General features: G+C 41.2%; 1 protein-coding gene and 1 pseudogene across 1 annotated transcript; both read left to right on the forward strand.

The window, feature by feature from the left end:
* The first annotated feature begins 2,436 nt into the window (after window positions 1-2,436).
* Window positions 2,437-5,693, forward strand: LOC102266869 (T-cell surface glycoprotein CD1b-2-like; annotated as a pseudogene).
* Window positions 5,694-10,810: 5,117 nt separating this feature from the next.
* LOC102267156 (T-cell surface glycoprotein CD1b-2) lies at window positions 10,811-14,495 on the forward strand. The gene is made up of 6 exons (XM_070362649.1): window positions 10,811-10,939; window positions 11,193-11,459; window positions 12,121-12,399; window positions 12,693-12,971; window positions 13,475-13,568; window positions 14,206-14,495. The coding sequence occupies exons 1-6, from the start codon at window positions 10,879-10,881 to the stop codon at window positions 14,225-14,227; spliced, it is 1,002 nt and encodes a 333-aa protein (XP_070218750.1). The 5' UTR covers window positions 10,811-10,878; the 3' UTR covers window positions 14,228-14,495.
* Window positions 14,496-21,536: the final 7,041 nt, after the last annotated feature.

The raw sequence follows: 21,536 nt of genomic DNA on the forward strand, positions 1-21,536 counted from the left end.
GGGGGCTCCAAAATCACTGCAGAGGGTGACTGCAGCCATAAAATTAAAGGATGCTTGCTGCTTGGAAGAAAAGCTATGACAAACCTATACAATGTATTAAAAAGCAGAGACATTACTTTACCAACAAAGGTCCATAGAGTCAAAGCTATGATTTTTCAGAAGTCATGCTTGGATGTGAGAATTGAACCATAAAGAAGGCTGAGTGCTGTAGAATTGATGCTTTTGAACTGTGCTCTTGGAGAAAAGTCTTGAGAGTCCCTTGGACAACAAGGAGATCAAACCAGTCAATCTTAAAAGAAATCAATCCTGAATATTCATTGGGAGGACTGTTGCTGAAGCTGAAGATCCAATATTGTGGCTACCTGATATGAAGAGCTGAGTCTTTAGAAAAGACTCCAATGCTGGGAAAGATTGAGGGCAGGAGGAGAAGCGGGTGACAGAGGATGAGATGTTCAGATGGCATTTCCAACTCAATGGATATGAGTTTGAGCAAGCTCTGGGAAATGGTGAAGGACAGGGAAGCCTGCTGTGCTGCAGTCCATGGGGTTGCAAACAGTCAGATACAACTGAGCAACTGAACTGTGGCAACAATTTGCCAGTAAGTGATGGGACTGGTTGCCATGATCTTAGTTTTAGAATACTGAGTTTCAGGCCAGCTTTTTCACTCTCCTCTTTGGTCCTCATCAAGAGGCTTTCTAGTTCTCTTCACTTTCTGCCATTAAGAGTTGTATCATCTGGTTATCTGTGGTTGTTGATATTTTTCCTGGCAACCTTGATTCCAAGTTGAGCTTTACCCAGCCCAGCATTTCACATGATGTATTCTGCATAGACATCAAATAATCAGGTTGACAGTATACATCCTTGATGTAGTTCTTTCCCAATTTTGAACCAGTTCATTTTTCCAAGTCTGTTTCTAACTGCTGCTTCTTGACCTGCATACAGGTTTCTCAGGAGGCAGGTAGGATGGCCTGGTATTCCCATCTCTTGAAGAATTTTCCACAGTTTGTTTTGCTCCACCCAGCCAAAGGCTTTAGTGTAGTTAATAAAGCAGAAGTAGACGTTTTTCTGGATTTCCCTTGTTTTTTTCTTGTGATCTATGATCCAACAGATGTTAGCAGTTTGATCTGTGGTTCCTCTGCCTTTTCTATATCCAACTTGTACATCTGGGAGCTCTTGGTTCATGTGCTATTGAAGCCTAGCTTGAGGGACTTTGAGTATTGAAGGATGAAGTCTATTTGATTTATTTCCAGGAAAAAAGAATGTTTTATTACTTATTTTGTATCTTCTTATCTATGTAAATAGGATGACTTAGTGAAAACCTCTCTTTACACTCAAAATATAGATGATATATATCCACAAATTTGGAATATTTTCCTGAGTGGAGAAAACCAAGAATTATCCTGAGAGCCAACATATTGATTACAGTCCTAATATTTCTCCAGTGAATGCTAAATATATTGTTAAAACGTCAAATGCATATAAAGAGGACATAGGATATGACATCTTAAGAAAAACATCTCTGAACTTTTGGTGAAAAAATGCCAAGTTGCTTGCTGACATAGCAATGCTTTATTTGGTAATAGGAAAGATCAAAATATACATGGAGATTATAAAATATTACAAAAGGAGAAGGAAGTTCTACTGTTAATGAGCCTACTACAAAAAGTTATTTTGACTTGGCCTGAAGCTGGGGCATAATTCCTGAAGTTTTATTTGTCTCATGAAGATTGGTTACTGAAAGTAGTAGAGGAGAAGAGCTACTGAAAAGAAGGTCACATACCATTGATCAATGTAATTTTCAACCTCAAAAATTCCTGTGGTGTAAGAGAATTTTGGTCAGAATATAAACTATTTATTATATTTAATTCTGGGATTTGGGCCCCAGAATCAAATATAAAAAAGACAGTGATTGTTAACACACATGCACACTCAGAAAATTTAACATGGAGTTAAAAAGCCAAGTAAGAAGAATGAGATAAGAAAGAAGGGCCATTGAGATGTTGGGAAGAGGTAATGACAAAGTGCCAGCGGTGAGAAGGCCATGGGGAGGGAGAACAAGATAGGTAGAGAAGCCAAAGGTATTTTAGATTAAAGAGATGGGAAGCTAAGCAATTGTTTAATATTATCGTTTTATTTCAAAGATGTGGAAATAAGAACTGGGAAGGTGAAATAACCTTTCATCATCATTTGCTACCTTGGAAAATGTTTTTCCAAGGTAGTAAGTATAAAGGAGACTGAGTTCAAGGAACGGAAATGAGAGGCAGAGTGGGAGTCTAGAGCTGTGGGAGGTACAGTTTTTCTGAGATGTGCAGTTTGGGTCCAAGATTTTTCATCTGGGGAAGAGAGGAAGTCACTTTAGAGTACTGAGAAAAAGGTTTGCTGAAGTAAGACATTACATACCAGCTCTGAGAGTCAGAAGTTCTACTTCCCAGTGAAATGCTGCCTCTACCTCTTCTATTGCTAGTGGTTATCCTCCCACGTGGTGACAATAGGATGGTAAGAGTAACTCTGGCTGCTCCCAGCACAGGTGCAGGGGTTCTGGATAAAAGCATGCCACACCTACCACTAAGGGTCTGGGCTCTGCTGTCTCCAGCCCTCTCCCCTATTCTGGAGGCTGGGGATGGAGTCAGAGGGCTTGGGGAGAGAACTGTTTCAGGCTCTATATTGTTCAGACTCTGGGTGCTTTTTCATTCCATCCTGATTCTACATTTTCCCTCGTTCTTTTCAACCTTCCACCAACACAGTGTTTCACTGGCCAACCTCCTACCATATCATCCATATTTAGACCTTTGCCAACAGCTCCTGGGCTCAAAACCAAGGCTCAGGCTGGTTGGATGATTTGCAAATTCAAGGCTGGGATTCTGACTTGGGCACTACCATTTTCCTGAAGCCCTGGTCCAAGGGGAACTTTAGTGATGAAGCGATGACTGAGCTGCAGGACCTGTTCTGAGTCTACTTCATTGGATTCACTCGGGTTGTGCAGGACCATGTCAGTGAGTTCCAGTTGGAATTTGAGTACAGTCCTCTGATCTGGAGAGACTCTCAAAGACTTTTCTCTCCCTTGGTCAGGCTACTGTTCCCTCTGATCATGGTCTACTCCTTCCCTCTTTACTCAACTACACGCACACAGCTCTCCAGAGTAGTCTCCAACCCTGACTCCTTACCTCCACCCAGTATCCCAGATTCTTCCTGTTTCTTGCACTTTTGTGTAATAGATGATATTCCTGCTTTGTAGCCATTTCCTGTTTTGCGTGTATGTCACTTGCCACTCTCAAAACCTAGGAAAAATTCCTTTTCCTACTGTGTGCCTGAATGAACTAAAGTATGACTTCCCCATCCTCCAATTCATATCCTCAAGCATCTGCTGCCTAATCTCCTCTCTCAGTGTAACCTTCCCCTTCACCCTGGAATGCTGCCCTCCTGACTCCATCACACATTGCTCCTCTTCTCCCCTCTTGCGCACTGTTCATCCTTAAAAGAGCAAATCCCCACCGTTTACAATAGGCATACCTCTAACCAATGCTCTTCTTCCTGAAAAGTCCTGAATACTGCAATTGGTTTTTGAGTTACAATTTCACATCTCAGACCTTTCTTGCCACTAAAATCCAAAGGCCTATGCCTTTTCCTCATTCTTTTCTTCATTGTTTGCATTTTAATAACTTGTCTTAGTTTTCCTTTACACAGACCCCTTTGCGATCCAGGTCATAGCAGGCTGTGAGCTGCATTCTGGGGAGGCCATAGAAAGCTCTTTGAGAGGAGCTTTAGGAGGACTGGATTTTGTGAGGATCCAGAATCATTCCTGTGTGCCTACATGAGACAGCGGCAGCAGGGGGCAGAAGTTTTGTGACTCATGACTCAGTATCAAGGCATCTCTGATATCATGGAGAGGCTCCATTCAGAAACCTGTCCTCGATATCTCCTGGGTGTCCTCAATGCCGGGAAGGCAGAACTGCAGAAGCAAGGTTAGTCTTGTTCTCTCCCCAAAACTTTTCTATTTTACCTCCTATCACCTTCTTTAAATTCAAAAGTGGAGAATACCTGAATCGAGAGGAGTTTAATCAATAAATGATCTGATTCCCATAGGAGTGGAAGAGGCAACTATCCAAATTTGTGGGTTTCTGAGTCCCCATGCTCTGGAATAGAGTCATAATCTGACATTCTTACTCCTCCTTCCTACCCCAGTGAAGCCTGAAGCCTGGCTGTCCAGTGGCCCCACTCCTGGACCTGGCTGCCTACTGCTGGTCTGCCATGTCTCAGGATTCTACCCAAAACTTGTGCGGGTGATGTGGATGAGGGGTGAGCAGGAGCAGCCTGGCACTCAGCAAGGAGACATCATGCCCAATGCTGACTGGACTTGGTATCTCCGAGTAACCTTGGATGGGGTGGCTGGGCTGAGTTATTGAGTGAAGCACAGCAGTCTAGGAGACCAGGACATCATCCTGTACTGAGGTGAGAAGGAAGTGGAACCCAGCTGGGGATGGGAGGAGCTGGTCTTCAAGAACAGAAGGCAGTCCTGAGGAAGGGGAGAGACTTGATGGATGGACTATGGAGGGAGGGAAGGAGAGGGGGAAGAAAGAGTGACAGAGGGAAAGGTAGGAAGGGAGAGACAAAGAAAGAGAGTTAGAGTTCGGGATTTATTTCTGAGACTCCAGTGCCAAAGGAATGAAAATAGCTGATCTAAGGCAGGCAATAGGTAGGAATGAAGGACTATAAACTAGGTGGGATGGAGCAAAAAGAACAGACTGTGGGTGGCTGTGAGAATATGACATCGGGGAATATGAGAAAGGGAATCAGAGATGTCCAATCATCAAAAGCAGGTAACAGTGGGTGTTGACACTTGGGTGGGCAAGAAGCCCTGGAGAACTAGAGAATGGATTTGAAGTGATATCCCTTTGTCTTGTCCCAATTGCCAGGACACCCCACATCCATTGGTTTGATACTTTGTGGCAATAATAGTGCCCTCCTTGATCCTTTTGATAGGCCTTGCATTATGGTTTTGGAGATGCTGGTGAATTTTCATTTTTAATCTTTCTTTTCTGTCCATCCTTTTATTCTTTCCCTCCACTTTATCTATTAATATTATGCCTTTTTAGCCTCAATATTTCCACTAGAAACTTTCCCCAACTCCCATCTGTAGGTAAATTTATTTTTAAAAAATTGCAGTAAAATACATCATGGAAAATTTACTGCATTAGCATTTTTACACATATAGTTTAGTAGTCTTAAGTACATTCACATTTTATGCAGCCAATCTCCAGAACTCTTTTCATCTTGAAAAACTAGAAGTCTATGCCCATTAAACTACTTTCCCCAATCCTTGCTCCCTCAGACCCTGGCAACCACCATTCTATTTTCAGTCTATATGAATCTCTATAGTCTAGGTACCTCTAGAAGTGGAACCATTTGCCTTTTTGTGAATGGTTATTACATTTAGCAGTATGTCCTCATAATTCATTCATGTGGTGATCTGTATTAGAATTTCTTTCCTTTTAAAGATTGTTTTGTTTACCTGTTGATCTCTCAACAGACACTTGGGTTAATTCAACAGTCACCTTTTGCCTGTTGTGAATTATGCTGCTATAAACATAGTGTACAAATATTACTTAAGAAGAGCAATTTTTCGCTTGTATTCTTAACAGGTCATATCAGAATATCTCATAGGCCCTGAATGTCTCCTTTTCCATTTGGAATAAGTATCCAGGAACCCTGAAACTCAAGTTGTCAGCCTAGGAGTCAATCTCATCATATTTCATCAAATGATCCTCACATTTGATCAAGTCATTGTTCCTGTAGGTTGTAAGATAAATCATAATTTATACACTAGCAGAAACATAAATGAAAATTGTTATTATGAGACAATATAACTAGCAGGATCCACTCAGATTTCATAGATGTGATTTGTGAGAAAGAATATACCTTAAAATAAATGAAATGATGTACACTACTTCATGGTGACATGCCTTTGACTTCTTATTTAAACCTTTTTTTTTTTTGCTTCTGCTGAAATATCATTTTTCAAATTGAACTAACTGTAATTATGCTGAGGCAATTGTATTTGCAGAGCTGATGAGCATTTTTAACAAAATGTCTCTATCTTGGCCTGAATGATTTTCTGACTATAATGGTTAGCTGAGCAACTTGTTTCTCCAGAAAGCCTTCCTTAGTGCTACAGTGGAAGTAACCCTCCCTTGACTTATCCTGCATAGACCCACTTTACTCATACCCAGAACACTACAGTTCTTATTGTTTTTCTTTTCTTTCTACTTATAAGTTCCTTGAGAGAATAACTTGCTTTTGGTGGATCTCTGGCCCAAAATAATATTTTTGTGTGTAGTGTTTTTATTGTTATTCTAAAGCTATCTGTGTATAGGCTAGTGAGATATGGTGTATAGTGAGACAGGTGGATAATATGGAATATAGCGTATAGTGGATTTAAGTGAGTACATAATTGTGTTGATTCACAGGAAACTAGAATTTTTCTACGTGGAAAAGTTGTGAGTAAATGAGTAAAACTATAGTTTTAAACTTGAATTGCAAGTATAAATAAAAAATCATAATATTAAGACTTAAAAAAAAGGTCCCGGCCACTTAAAAAACCCTAAAATGAAGGCTTAGAACTCAGATTAAGGCTTTCACATAATATTTTCCCACTACAAGGAACCAAAGGACCTTGGAGAAATGGCTGATTCTAGTTTGGAGCAGGAAGTTTCTCCATGAGTCTGGAACACCTTTGCCATACCAGAAGGTGAAGGGAAGCTCAATGATAAATGTATGATAAAAGGATTAATAAGCGACTGGGTTGAAAAAACTCCCACATCATAATTGGGACAGTTTGAGTCTCAAGAGAAACAATGGCTAGGATTTGATGTTGTTGTTTAATAGCTAAGTTGTGTTGAATCTTTTTGACCCCATGGACTGCAGCATGCCAGGCTTAAGTGTCCTTCATGGTCTCCTGGAGATTGCTCAAATTCATGTCCATTGAATCAATGAAGCTATCTAATCATCTCATCCTGTGCCACTCCCTTCTCCTTTTGCCTTCCATCTTTCCCAGCATGAGAGTCTTTTCCAATTCATCAGCTCCTTGCATCAGGTGGCCAAAGTGCTGGAGCTTCAGCTTCATCATCAGTCTATCCAATGAATATTCAGGGTTGACTTCCTTTAAGACTGACTGGTTTGATGTCTTTGCAGTCCAAGGAACTCTCAAGAGTCTTATTCAGCCCTTCAGTTAGAAAACATCAATTCTTTGTCACTCAACCTTCTGAACAGTCCAAATCTTACATCCATACATTGTTGTTGTTGCTCAGTCTCTCAGTCCCGTCTGACTCTTTGTGACCCCATGGACTGCAGCACACCAGGCTTCCCTGTTCATCACAAATCTGGAGTTTTCTCAAACTCATGTCCATTTAATCAGTGATGCTATCCAATCATCTCATCCTGTGTTGCTCCTTTCTCCTCTTGCCCTCAATCTTTCCCAGCATCAGGGTCTTTTCCAATGAGTCGACTCTTCACATCAGGTGGCCAAAGTATAGGAGCTTCAGCTTCAGCATCCATCCTTCCAATGAATATTCAAGTTTGGCTTCCTTTAAGAAACACTGGTTTGATCTCTTTGCTGTTCAAGGGACTATCAAGAGTCTTCTTCAGTACCACAGTTTGAAAGCATCAGTTCTTAGGCACTCAGCTTTCTTCATGGTCCAAATCTCACATCTGTACATGACTATTGGAAAAACCATAACTTTGACAATACAGACCTTTGTTGTCAAGGTGATGTCTCTTCTTTTCAATATGCTGTCTAGGGTTGTCATTGCTTTTCTTCCAAGGGCAAGTGTCTTAATTTTGTGGCTGCAGTCATTGTTCACAGTGATTTTGGAGCCCAAGAAAATGAAATCTGCCACTGTTTCCATTTTCCCCCATCTATTTGCTGTCACAGAGAAGGCAATGGCACCCCACTCCAGTACTCTTGCCTGGAAAATCCTATGGATGGAGGAACCTGGTGGGCTGCTGTCCATGGGGTTGCTAAGAGTCGGACACGCTTGAGCAACTTCACTTTCACTTTTCACTTTCATGCATTGAGAAGGAAATGGCAACCCACTCCAGTGTTCTTGCCTGGAGAATCCCAGGGACGGGGGAGCCTGGTGGGCTGCTGTCCATGGGGTCGCACAGAGTTGGACATGACTGAAGCGACTTAGCAGCAGCAGCAGCAGCATTTGCTGTCAAGTGATGGGACCAGCTGCCATGATCTTAGTTTTCTGAATATTGAGTCTTAAGCCAGCCTTTTCACTCTCCTATTTCACCTTCATGAAGAGACTCTTTAGTTGCACTTCACTTTTTCCATAAGGGTAGTGTCATCTGCACATTTTAGGTTATTAATATCTCTCTTGGCAATCTTGATTACAGCTTATGCTTCATCCAGCCTGGCTTTTTGTATGATGTACTCTGTATAGAAGCTAAATAAGCAGGTTGACAATATACAGCCTTGATGTACTCCTTTCCCAGTTTTCACCAGTTTGTTGTCCCATGTCCAGTTCTAACTGTTGCTCCTTGACCTGCATACAGGTTTCTCAAACCAACACTTGAAGAATTTTCAAAAAATTGTTGTGATCCACACAAAGGTTTTAGCATAGTCAATGAAGTAGAAAGTGAAAGTCGCTCAGCCGTGTCAGGCCCTTTGCCACCCCATGGACTATACAGTCCATGGAATTCTCTAGACCAAAATACTGGAGAGGGTAGCTTTTCCCTTCTCCAGGGGATCCTCCCAACCCAGGGATCGAACCCAAGTCTCCTGCATTGCAGGTGGATTCTTTACTAGCTGAGCCACAAGGGAAATCTTCAATGATGCAGAAGGAAATTCTCACATCCATACTCCATATGTATGTAGTTTTAATATTCTTTTTTTTGTTGTTGTTGTTTGTTTGGAGTTCCCTTCCTTTATCTATGTCCCAGCAGATGTTAACAATTTGATCTCCGCTTCCCCTACCTTTTCTAAATCCAGCTTGGACATCTAGAGGTTAACTTTTGGCACATGATTTAAATTACAACATTAAAAACAAAAGTTATAGCACAGGTTACATGTTGCTTGAGTTTCCTTTGTTTAGTTTATCAACATGCCCAAAATCCAGAAATGGAAAAATTAAAACCACCAAATCAGTGAGTAATATTTAGTAAGAGTTTCTTGTGGATATGAAAGCAGTTCACAAATGGGGAGATTCCAAATTAAAAGATTGATGTGAAATTCAGGGGCATGAAATTACAGAATGACTTACAGAGCAAAAATGAGGAAGTTATTACTTTTTACAATGATTGGTTACTACAGTAGAAGTTTTTCTTGCCATTTTTATGTGGTTGACTTCTGTTTCTTTTATGATTGTCAGAGCCATTTACAAAACAAACCTGGCTTGGGTTTCACTTACTTTTGTGAAATAAGTTGGTTTTAGTTTTCTTACATGGCTTAAACGTTTTCATCTGTTCAGGAAATTCTCACATCCATACTCCATGCTTATGTAGTTTTAACACTCTTTAGATACTGTGACCACCACTCAGACTGTATAGGATTGCTCAGTAGCTGTCCTCAGGCAACCATTAGATACCAGCTCACTTGGGCAACTGCCTTGTACTTCAGGGGAAGGAACTCTGGTGTTTGCCGAAATCTTACTTCTGGACCTGAGGTGTGTGTCTTCCTTACTTTTGGAGTAGAGTTTAAGGTACTTGTTGTATTTATTTTTATAGGGAACTTAAGGGAATCAGAGGTAAATTTTCATCTTTTTATCTCTACCATCTCAGTCTAATTTTCACCAATAAAGGCAAGATCTTGTTTACTGATCCTCTTGATTGGAGTAATTGAGATGTTGAAATAATTTGTTTCCACTCAGGTTTTCACTTTGGTACCAAGGGCCATTGAGAGAGCAGCCTTTGTAGTATTAGTGCGGAGTGAAAATCAAGCTCTGAGCACCGTACTTCCTGGACATCATCTTCATGTTCCAGTGAGTCTGTCAGTACCTTTAGCCAAGTATTAGCCAAGCAGGAGATGCACGGTACTGGATGCTTGGGGCTGGTGCACTGGGACGACCCAGAGGGAGGGGAGGGGAGGGAGGAGGGTGGAGGGTTCAGGATGGGGAACGTGGGTATACCTGTGGTGGATTCATTTTGATATTTGGCAAAACTAATACAATATTGTAAAGTTTAAAAATAAAATAAAATTTTAAAAAATAAAAAAATAAATAAAATATATGAATATATTTTGCAGACAGTAAAAATAAATAAATAAATAAATGGTATAGAGAGCATTGGTTCACTTTTCCAGTGTCTGACTCCTTGAAATGGGGCTAGGATTCTCAGAATCTCCCTTTCTATGGTATGTCTCCATTCTCAGAGGAGGTCTCTCTGTGAATGTACACCAAGGTACTGTGGCCACTCACACTGATCCATTTGGTATTCTCTCCAAGACCACCTACACTACCTCTCTGTTACTGCTACATCACTTGTCAGTGTTATATTTGCTGTATGAGAGAATGAGATAGGTGGACAAACCAAAGGAATACTTCTAGATTAAGAGAGACTGGAAGTTGAGCAATTGTTTAGTATTACCTTGTTATTGAATAGATGTGGCAATAAAGGATGAGGAAGGTGAAATAACTCTTCAGCATCACAAGGGAGCTTTTCCAGGGTAGAATGTATAAAAGAGATGAAGACCAAAGAATGGAAATGAGATGGAGTGGGAGTTCAGAGCTGTGGGAGGCACAGTTTTTCTGAGATGTGCAATGTGGGTCAAAGATTTGTCAGTTGGGGAAGAGAGGAAGTCAATTTAGAGTACTGAAAAAAAAAATGCTGAAATTAGAGATCAAATACCAGCTCTGAGAGTCAGAAGTTCTACTTCCCAGTGAAATGCTGCTTCTACCACTTCTGTTACTTGGAGTTATCCTCCCAGGTGGTGACAATGAGGATGGTAAGAATAACTCTGGCTGCTCCCAGCACAGGTGCAGGGGTTCTGGATAAAAGCATGCTGCACCTACCACTAAGGGTCTGGGCTCTGCTGTCTCCAGCCATTTCCCTATTCTGGAAGCTGGAGATGGAGCCAGAAGCTTTGGGGGCAGGGGACCATTTCAAGTTCTGTATTGTTGTTCAGACTCTGGGTTCTTTTTCATACTATTCTGATTCCACATTTCCCCCTCATTCTTCTTATCTTTCCACCACTACAGTGTTCCAGGGGCCAACCTCCTTCCATCTCATGCAGATTTCAACCTTTGTCAATAGCACATGGGCTCAAAATCAAGGCTCAGGCTGGTTGGATGACTTGCAGATTCATGGCTGGGAGAGTGACTCGGGCACTGCCATTTTCCTGAAGCCCTGGTCGAAGGGCAACTTTAGTGATGATGAGGTGACTGAGCTGGTGGACCTCTTCCGAGCCTACTTCATTGGATTCACTCGGGAAGTGCAGGACCGTGTCAATGAGTTCCAGTTGGAATGTGAGTATAGTCCTCTGATCTGGAAAGACTCTCAATGACTTTTCTTTCTCTTGTGTCAGGCTACTGCTCCCTCTGATGATGGTCCCTTTTCCCCCTCTTTATCCAACTGCATGTACACAATTGTCCAGAGTAGCCTTCAACCCCGACTCCATACCTCCATCTGGTATCTGAGATTCTTCCTGTTTCTTGCTCTCTTCTATGTACATGACCACTCTTGTGGTTATTTCTTGTTTGCGTCTATGTAACTTGCTTCTCTAAAACCCCAAGGAAGAATCTCCTTTTCCTACTCTGTGCTTGAGTGAACTTAAGTGTGACTTCCTACTCCTCCAATTGATGTCCTCAAGCATCTTCTGCCTGATCCCTTCTCTGCATGTAACCATTCTCTTCACCGTGGAATGCTGCACTTCTGACTCCATCACACGTTGCCCCTCTCCCCTTTTGCCCCCTCTACATCCTTAAAACAGCCTAACCCCACCATTGATGATATGCATACCTCTCCCCAGTGCTCTTTCTGAAAAGTCCTGAATACTGTAATTGGTTTTATGTCAATAATTTCACCTCTCAACTTGTTGCCACTAAAGTAAAAAATCCTATGCCTTTTTCTCGTCTCTTTCTTTCCTGTTTGCTTTTTAATAACTTGTCTCAGTTTTCTTTTACACAGACCCCTTTGTGATCCAGGTCACAGCAGGCTGTGAGCTGCATTCTGGGGAGGCCATAGAAAGCTCTTTGAGAGGAGCTTTAGGAGGACTGGATTTTGTGAGTATCCAGAATCATTCTTGTGTGCCTGCACCAGACAGCGGCAGCAGGGGGCAGAAGTTTTGTGCACTCACGACTCAGTATCAAGGCATCTCTGATATCATTGAGAGACTTCTCTCAGAAACCTGTCCTCGATATCTTCTGGGTGTCCTCGATGCAGGGAAGGCAGAACTGCAGAGGCAAGGTTAGTCTCATGCTCTCCCCAAGATGTTTCCATTTCTCCTCTCACAACTTTCTTTAAATTCATTTTAATATATGGCAAAACCAACACAGTATTGTAAAGTTAAAAAATAAAATAAAAAAAAATTTTAAAAATTCAAAAGTGAGAAGTACCTAAATAGAGAAATGATTAATCAATAAGTCATTTGGTGCCCATAGGAGTGGAAGAGGAAACTGTCCAAATTTGTGGGTTTCTGAGTCCCCATGCTCTGGATTAGAGGCATAATCTGACATTCTTACTGCTTCTTCCTACCCCAGTGAAGCCTGAAGCCTGGCTGTCCAGTGGCCCCACTCCTGGGCCTGGCCGCCTACTGCTGATGTGTCACGTCTCAGGATTCTACCCAAAACCTGTGCGGGTGATGTGGATGAGGGGTGAGCAGGAGCAGCCTGGCACTCAGCAAGGAGACCTCATGCCCAATACAGACTGGACTTGGTATCTCCGAGTAACCCTAAATGTGGCAGCTGGGGAGGCAGCTGGCCTGAATTGCCGAGTGAAGCACAGCAGTCTAGGAGACCAGGACATCATCCTGTACTGGGGTAAGAAGGAACTGGGGCCCAACTGGGAATGGGAGGAAATGGCCCTCAAGAACAGAGAGGAGGACACAGGAAGGGGAGGGATTTGATGGGTGAGGGAAGGATGGAGGGAGGAAGACAGGCATGGAGAGAGGATAGGCGGGGAGGAAAGAGAATCAGGGAGACAGAAAGAGAGAGAGTCAGAGAGACAGAGTTTGAGATTTATTTCTAGGACTACAGTGCCAGAGGTATGAAAATAGCTGATCTAAGCTGTACAATAGATAAAAATGAAGTAGTCTTCACTACTACAGTAGTAGTCCCACTGTAGTCTCGGTGGGATTCAGCAAGAAGGAAAGATTAAGGGTGGCTCTGCGTATAAGACCTCTGGGAATATGAGAAAGGGAACCAGAGATGCCCATGCATCAGAAGCAGTTAATGATGGTGCAGACACTCAGATGGGTAAGAAGGCTTGGAGAACTAGAGAATGGGTTTGAAGTGACATTCCTTTGTCTTCTCCCAATTGCCAGGACACCCCACATCCATTGGCTTGATACTTGTGGCAATAATAATACCCTCCTTGATCCTTTTGATATGCCTTGCATTATGGTTTTGGAGACGCTGGTGAGTTTTCATTTTTTAATCTTTTTTTTCTGTCCATCCTTTTATTCTTTCCCTCCTTTTTATCTATTAATATTACATCTCTTTAGTCTCACAATTTCTGCTAAAACATTTCCCTTTTGTCCCCAACTCCCATCTGTAGGTAAATTTATTTTTTTTTAAATTGCGGTAAAATAAGTCTTGGAAAATTTACTGCATTAGCCATTTTTACACATATAGTTTAGTAGTATTAAGTACATTCACATTTATGCAGCCAATTCTTAGAATTCTTTTCATCTTGAAAAACTAGAAGTCTGTGCCCATTAAACCACTTTCCCCAATCCTTTCTCCCTCAGGCCCTGCCAACCACCATTCTACTTTCTGTCTATAGGAATCTGTCTACTCTAGGTACCTCATAGAAATGAAATCATTTGTCCTTTTGTGAATGGCCTACTCCACCTAGCATTATGTCCTCATAATTCATTCATGTGGTGGCCTGTATTAGAATTTTTTTCCTTTTAAATGTTGTTTTGTTTACCTGTTCATCTCTCAACAGATACCTGGGTTAATTCACATTTTAGCTGTTGTGAATAATGCTGCTATGTACATAGTGTACAAATATCTCTTAAGTTGAGCATTTTTTTGCTTGTGTTCTTAACAGGTCATATCAGAATATCTTGTGAGCCCTGACCATGTCTCCTTTTCCATTTGGAATAAGTATCCAGGAACTCTGAAACTCAAGTTGTCAGTCTAGTAGTCAATCTCATCATATTTCATCAAATGATCATCACATTTGATCAAATCATTGTTTCTGTAAGTTGTAAGATAAATCATAATTTATACCCTAGCTGAAACATAAATGAAAATTGTTATTATGAGATAATATCACTAGCAGGATCCACTCAGATTTCATAGATGTGATTTGTGAGAAAGAATATACCTTGGAATAAATGAAATGATGTACACAACTCCATGGTGACATGCTTTTGAGTTCTTATTTAAAACTTTTTTTTTTTGCTTCTGCTGAAATATCGTTTTTCAAATTGATCTAACTACAGTTATGCTGAGGTAATTGTATTTGAAGAGTTGCTGAGCATTTTTAACATAATTTCACTCTCTTTATTTGGATGATTTTCTAACTATGAGGGTCAGCTGAGCAGCTTGTTTCTCCAGATAGCATTCCTTACTGTTAGAGTAGAAGAAAGTCTCCCTTGTCTGGTATTGTGCAGAGATTCACTTTACTCATACCCAGAACACTGCAGTTCCTTTTCTTTTTCTTTTCCTTCTACTTATGAGTTCCTTAGAGAATGGCTTGTTCTCAGTGGATCCCTGTCAAAAACTTATTTCTGGTGGTAGAGTTATTACTGTTATTGTAAGACTATCATGTTTGTATAGGCTACTGAAATATAGGATACAGTGTGACAGGTGGATAGTATATAGTTTAGGTGATTATATAGTTGTGTTAATTCACTTGGAACCAAGATTTTCTGTCTAGAGAAGGTGATGCGAGATAGATGTAATATTAGACTCTGTAATCTTAAACTTGAATTGCAAGCATAATTAAAAAATCATAATATTTAGGATTAAAAAATGTCCTGACCACTTAAAAAGCCACAAAACCAAGACTTAGTGCTCACATTATGGCTTTGACATATTTTCACACTAAAGGAACCAAAGGACCTTGAAGAAATGGCTGATTTCTAGTTGGGACAGAAAGATTCTTCAAGAGTCTGGAACAACTTTGCCATCAATTCAGTTTAGTTCAAGTTCACTTGCTGAGTCATGTCCAACTCTTTGTGACCCCATGAACCGTAGCACACCAGGCCTCCCTGTCCATCACCAACTCCCTGAGTTAACCCAAACTCATGTTCATCGAGTTGGTGATGCCATCCAGCCATCTCATCCTTTGTCGTCCCCTTCTCCTCCTGCCCCTAATCCCTCCCAGCATCAAAGTCTTTTCCAATGAGTCAACTCTTCACATGAGGTGGCCAAAATATTGGAATTTCAGCTTTAGCATCAGTCTTTCCAAAGAACACCCAGGAATGATCTCCTTTAGAATGGACTAGTTGGATCTCCTTGCAGTCCAAGGGACCCTCAAGAGTCTTCTCCAACATCACAGTTCAAAAGCATCAATTCTTTGGTGCTCAGCTTTCTTCACAGTCCAACTCTCACATCCATACATGATCACTGGAAAAACCATAGCCTTGATTAGATAGACCTTTGTTGGCAAAGTAATGTCTCTGCTTTTCAATATGCTATCTAGTTTGGTCATAACTTTCCTTCCAAGGAGTAAGCGTCTTTTAATTTGATGGCTGCAATCACCATCAACAGTGATTTTGGAGCCCCAAAAATAAAATCTGACACTCTTTTCACCGTTTCCCCATCTATTTCCCATGAAGTGATGGGACCAGATGCCATGGTCTTTTTTTTCTGAATGTTGAGCTTTAAGCTAACTTTTTCACTCTCCTCTTTCACTTTCATCAAGAGGCTTTTTAGTTCCTCTTCACTTTCTGCCATAAGGGTGGTGTCATCTGCATATCTGAGGTTATTGATGTTTCTCCTGGCAATCTTGATTCCAGCTTGTGCTTCTTCAAGCCCAGCGTTTCTCATAATGTACTCTGCATTAAGTTAAATAAGCAGGGTGACAATATACAGCCTTGATGTACTCCTTTTCCTATTTGGAATCAGTCTGTTGTTCCATGTACAGTTCTAACTGTTGCTTCCTGAACTACATATAGGTTTCTCAAGAGTCAGGTCAAGTGGTCTTGTATTACCATCTCTTTCAGAATTTTCCACAGTTTCTTGTGATCCACACAGTCAAAGGCTATGGCATAGTTAATAAAGCAGAAATAGATGTTTTTCTGGAACTTTCTTACTTTTTTGATGTTCCAATGGGTGTTGGCAATTTGATCTCTGGTTCCTCTGCCTTTTCTAAAACCAGTTTGAACATCTGGAAGTTCATGGTTCACGTATTCCTGAAGCCTGGCTTGGTGAAATTTGAGCATTACTTTGATAGCATGTGAGATGAGTGCATTGTGTGGTAGTTTGAGCATTCTTTGGTAGTGCATTTCTTAGGGATTGGAATGAAAACTGACTTTTTCCAGTGCTGTGACCACTGATGAATTTTCCAAATTTGCTGGCATATTGAGTGTAGCACTTTCACAGCATCATCTTTCAGGACTTGAAATAGCTCAACTGGAATTCCATCACCTCCACTAGCCTTGTTCGTAGTGATGCTTTCTAAGGCCCACTTGACTTCACATTCCAGGATGTCTGGCTCTAGGTGAGTGATCACACCATCTTGATTATCTTGGTTGTGAAGATCCTTTTTGTACAGTTCTTCTGTGTATTTGTGCCACCTCTTCTTAATATCTTCTGCTTCTGTTAGATCCATACAATTTCTGTCTTTTATCAAGCCCATCTTTGCATGAAGTGTTCCCTTGGTATCTCTAATTTTCTTGAAGTGAGCTCTAGTCTTTCCCATTCTACTGTTTTCCTCTATTTCTTTACTTTGATCGCTGAGGAAGGCTTTCTTATCTCTCCTTGCTATTATTGGGAACTCTGCATGCCATAAGGTAAAGGGAAGCTCAGTGATAAAGGTGTGTTGAAAGGATTCACAAATGACTGGTGTGAAAAGGCTCCCATGTCACAGTTGGGGCAGGTGAGCCTCAAGAAACAATGGCTAGCATTTGTTGTTGTTCAGTCACTCAATCGTGTCTGACTTCTTGTAATCCCAGGGACTTACAGCATGCCAGTCTTCCCTCTACTTCACTATTTCCTGAATTTTGGTCACATTCATGTCCATTGAGTTGATGATATTATCTAACCATCTCATCCTCTGCTGCCTCCTCTCCTTTTGCTTTCAATCTTTCCCATCATCAGGTTTTTTTTTTTTCCAGTGCATCAGGTCTTCACATTATGTGGTCAAATTATCAGACGATCAGATTCAGCATCTTTCCTCTTAATGAATATTCAGGGTGAATATCCTTTATGATTGACTGGCTTGATCTCCTTGTAGTCCAAGGAACTCTCAAGAGTCTTCTCCAACACCACAATTCAAAAGCGTCAATTCTTTGATGCTCAACCTTCTTTGTGGTCCAACTCTTTTATCTGTACATGACTACTGGAAAAACCAAAGCTTTGACTATGTGGACCTTAGTTGGCAAAGTGATATCTCTGTTTTTTGTAATATGCTGTACAAGCCTGTCATAGCTTTCCTTCAAAGGAGCAAGCACCTTTTAATTTCATGGCTGCAGTCACAGTATGCAGCAATTTTGGAGCACACACACAAAAATATCTCACTGTTTCCATTTCTATTTCCCTTTCTATTTGCCATCTCATACCCATAAGATGGCGGAGTAGAAGAATGCACATTTATCTTCTCTGTCAAGAACACCAATATTTCAACGAGCTGCTGAAAAAGCATAGACAGAATATTGGATCCCACAAAAAAGAGATACCTCATGTCCAAGGGCAAAGGAGAATCTGAAACAAGACGGCAAGAGTGAGACAATTGCATTTAAACCTCCTCCCCTCCAGAGACACTTGGAGCATGCAAAGGAAACCTGTGTGCACCAGGATCTAGGGCAGGGACAGTGACCTGCACAGCTGACTGAGCCAGACCTGCCTTTCAGTATTTGAGTGTCTCCTGTGGAGGTAGTGGGGGTAAGTAGTGGCCTGTCATGGTGACAAGGACTTTGGCAGCAGCAGTCCTGGGAGTTGCAGTGTGTGGCATAAGTCCTCTTGGAGGAGATCACCATTAGCCACACTACAGAGCCTCAGATATGCAGATGACACCACCCTTAAGGAAGAAGTTGAAGAGGAACTAAAAAGCCTATTGACGAAAGTGAAAGAGGAGAGTGAAAAAGTTGGCTTAAGACTCAACATTCAGAAAACAAAGATCATGGCATCTGGTCCCATCGCTTCATGGCAAATAGATGAGGAAATAATAGAAACAGTGAGAGACTATTTTCTTGGGCTCCATAATCACTGCAGATGGTGATTTCAACCATGAAATTAAAATACTTGCTCCTTGTAAGAAATCCTGTGACCAGCCTAGACAGCATATTAAAAAGCAGAGACATTACTTTGCTGACAAAGGTGCATCTATTCAAAGCAGTGATTTTTCTAGTAGTCATATAAGGATGTCAAAGCTGGACTATAAAGAAAACTGAGCACCAAAGAATTGATACTTTTGAACTGTGGTGTTGGAGAAGACTCTTGAGTTTCTTGGACTGCAAGGAAATCAAACCAATCAATCCTAAAGGAAATCAGTCCTGAATATTTGCTGGAAGGACTGATGCTGAAGCTGAAGCTCCAATACTTTGGCCACCTGATGTGAAGAACTGACTCATGTGAAAAGACACTGAAGCTGGGAAAGATTGAAGTCAGGAGGAGAAGGGGACAATAAAGGATAAGATGGTTGGATGCTATCACTGACTTCATGAACATGAGTTTGAGTAAGCTCCAGGAGTTGGTGATGGACAGGGAAGTCTGATGTGCTGCAGTTCATGGGTTTGCAAAGAGCTGAGCATGATTGTGACTGAACTGAATAGAGCAACTGAGCATACGACCCACAAACTGGAGAATCAAAGGAGTTCTGGTATAACAAATTTAACAACAGTTCTTTCTCACTGTGAAAGTTCTGGGGCCCACAAGAAATTTCCCAACCTGGGGATCTGGCAGAGCAGCTAAGAACCCCCAGGGAATATACCTTTGAAGGCCAGTGGGATTTGATTACAGAACTCCCACAGGACTGGGTAAACAGACTCTTGGAAGGCACAAACAAAACATTGTGTGCACCAGGACCCAGGAGAAAAGAGCACTGATCCCACAAGAGACTGATCCAGACTTGCCTGTGAGTATATGGGAGTCTCTGGCAGAGGTGTGGGTCCACATTGGCCTGCCCCAAGCCAGAGACACTGAGTGCAATAGTCCTGGGATATGCAGCATGCTGGCATAAGTCCTGGAGGAGGTTGCCATTACCCCTACCAGAGTTTGGCCTTAGGTCCACCCATCAGCAGGAAATTGGATTAAAGATTTGCTGAGCATGACCTTGCCCATCAGAGCAAGACACAGTTTTCACCACGGTCACTATCTCCCACCAGGAAGCTTCCACAAGCATTTATCCTTATCCATCAGAGGGCAGATAGAATGCAAACCACAATCACAGAAAACCAAACTGATCACATGGATCACAGTTTTGTCTAACTCAATGAAACTATGAGGCATGCCATGTGGGGCCACCCAAGACGGATGGTGGGGAGTTCTGACAAAATGTTGTCCACTGGGGAAGGGAATGGCAAATCACTTCAGGATTCTTGTCTTGAGGACCCCGTGGACAATATGAAAAGATAAAAAGATATGACATTGAAAGATGAAGTCCACAGGACAGTAGGTGCCCAATATACTACTGGAGAAGAGTAGAGATGTAGCTCCAGAAGGAATGAAAAGTATGGCCCAAAGTGGAAAAAAAAAAAAAAGTCCAGTTGTGAATATGTCTGGTGGTGAAAATAAAGTCTGATGCTGTAAAGAGCAATACTGCATAGGAACCTGGAATGTTAGGTCCATGAATCAAGATAAATTGGAAGTGGTCAAACAGGAGATGGTGAGTGAACATTGACATTTTAGAAATCAGTGAACTAAAATGGACTGGAAAGAGTGAATTTAATTCAAATGGGCAAGAATGTGGGCAAGAATCCCTTAGATGAAATGGAGTAACCCTCATAGTCAACAAAAGAGTTTGAAATGCAGTATATGGGTGCAATCTCAAAAATGACAGAATATTCAGTATCATAGTAATCCAAGTCTATGCCTCAACCACTAATGCTAAAGAAACTGAAGTTGAATAGTTCTAAGACCTACAAGAACTTCTAGAACTAACACCAAAAATGATGTCCTTTTTATCATAGGAGACTGGAATGCAAAAGTAGGAAGTTGTGAGATACTTGGTGTAACAGGGAAATTTGGCTTTGGAGTCCAAAATGAAGCAGGGTAAAGGCTAACAACGTTTTGCCCAGAGAATGCACTGGTCATAGCATAGAAACACTTCCAACAACAAAAGGGATGACTTTACACATGGACATCATCAGATGGTCAATATTGAAATCAGATTGATCATATTATTTGCAGCCAAAGATGGAGAAACTCTATACAGTCAGAAAAAAAGAAGACTGGGATCTGACTGTGGCTCAGATCATGAACTCCTTATTGCAACTATCAGACTTAAATCGAAGAAAGTAGGGAAAACCACTAGGTCATTCAGGTATGACCTAAATCGATTCCCTTACAATTATACAGTGGAAGTGAGAAATAGATTCAAGGGATTAGATTTGACAGATAGAGTTCCTGAGGAACTATGGACAGAGGTTTGTAACATTGTACAGGAGGCAGTGATCAAAACCATGCCCAGGAAAAAGAAATGCAAAAAGGCAAAATGGTTGTGTGAAGAAGCCTTACAAATAGCTGAGGAAAGAAGAGAAGTGAAAGGCAAAGGAGAAAAGGAAAGATATACCCATCTGAATGGAGAGTTCTAAAGAAGAGCAAGGAGAGATAAGAAAACCGTTCTAAGTGAACAATGCAAAGACATAGAGGGAAAAAATAGAATGGGAAAGATTAGAGTTCTCTTCAAGAAAATAAAAATACCAAGGGAACATTTCATGCAAAGGTGGGCACAATAAAGGACAAAAATGGTATGGACCTAACAGAAACAGAAGATATTAAGAAAAGTGGCAAGAATAACAGAAGAACTATACAAAAATGATCTGGATAACCAAAAGGTGTGATCAGTCACCTACAACCAGACATCCTGGAGTGAGAAGTCTAGTGAGCCTTAGGAAACAGCACAACGAACAAAGCTAGTGGAGGTGATGGAATTCTAGCTGAGCTATTTCAAATCATAAAAGATGATGTTGTGAAAGTGCTGCACTGAATATGCCAGCAAATTTGGAAAACTCAGCACTGGCTACAGGCCTGGAAAATGTCAGTTTTCAT

This window comes from Bos mutus, chromosome 3 (assembly GCF_027580195.1).
Source record: "Bos mutus isolate GX-2022 chromosome 3, NWIPB_WYAK_1.1, whole genome shotgun sequence".
NCBI classification, from domain to species: Eukaryota; Metazoa; Chordata; class Mammalia; order Artiodactyla; family Bovidae; genus Bos; species Bos mutus.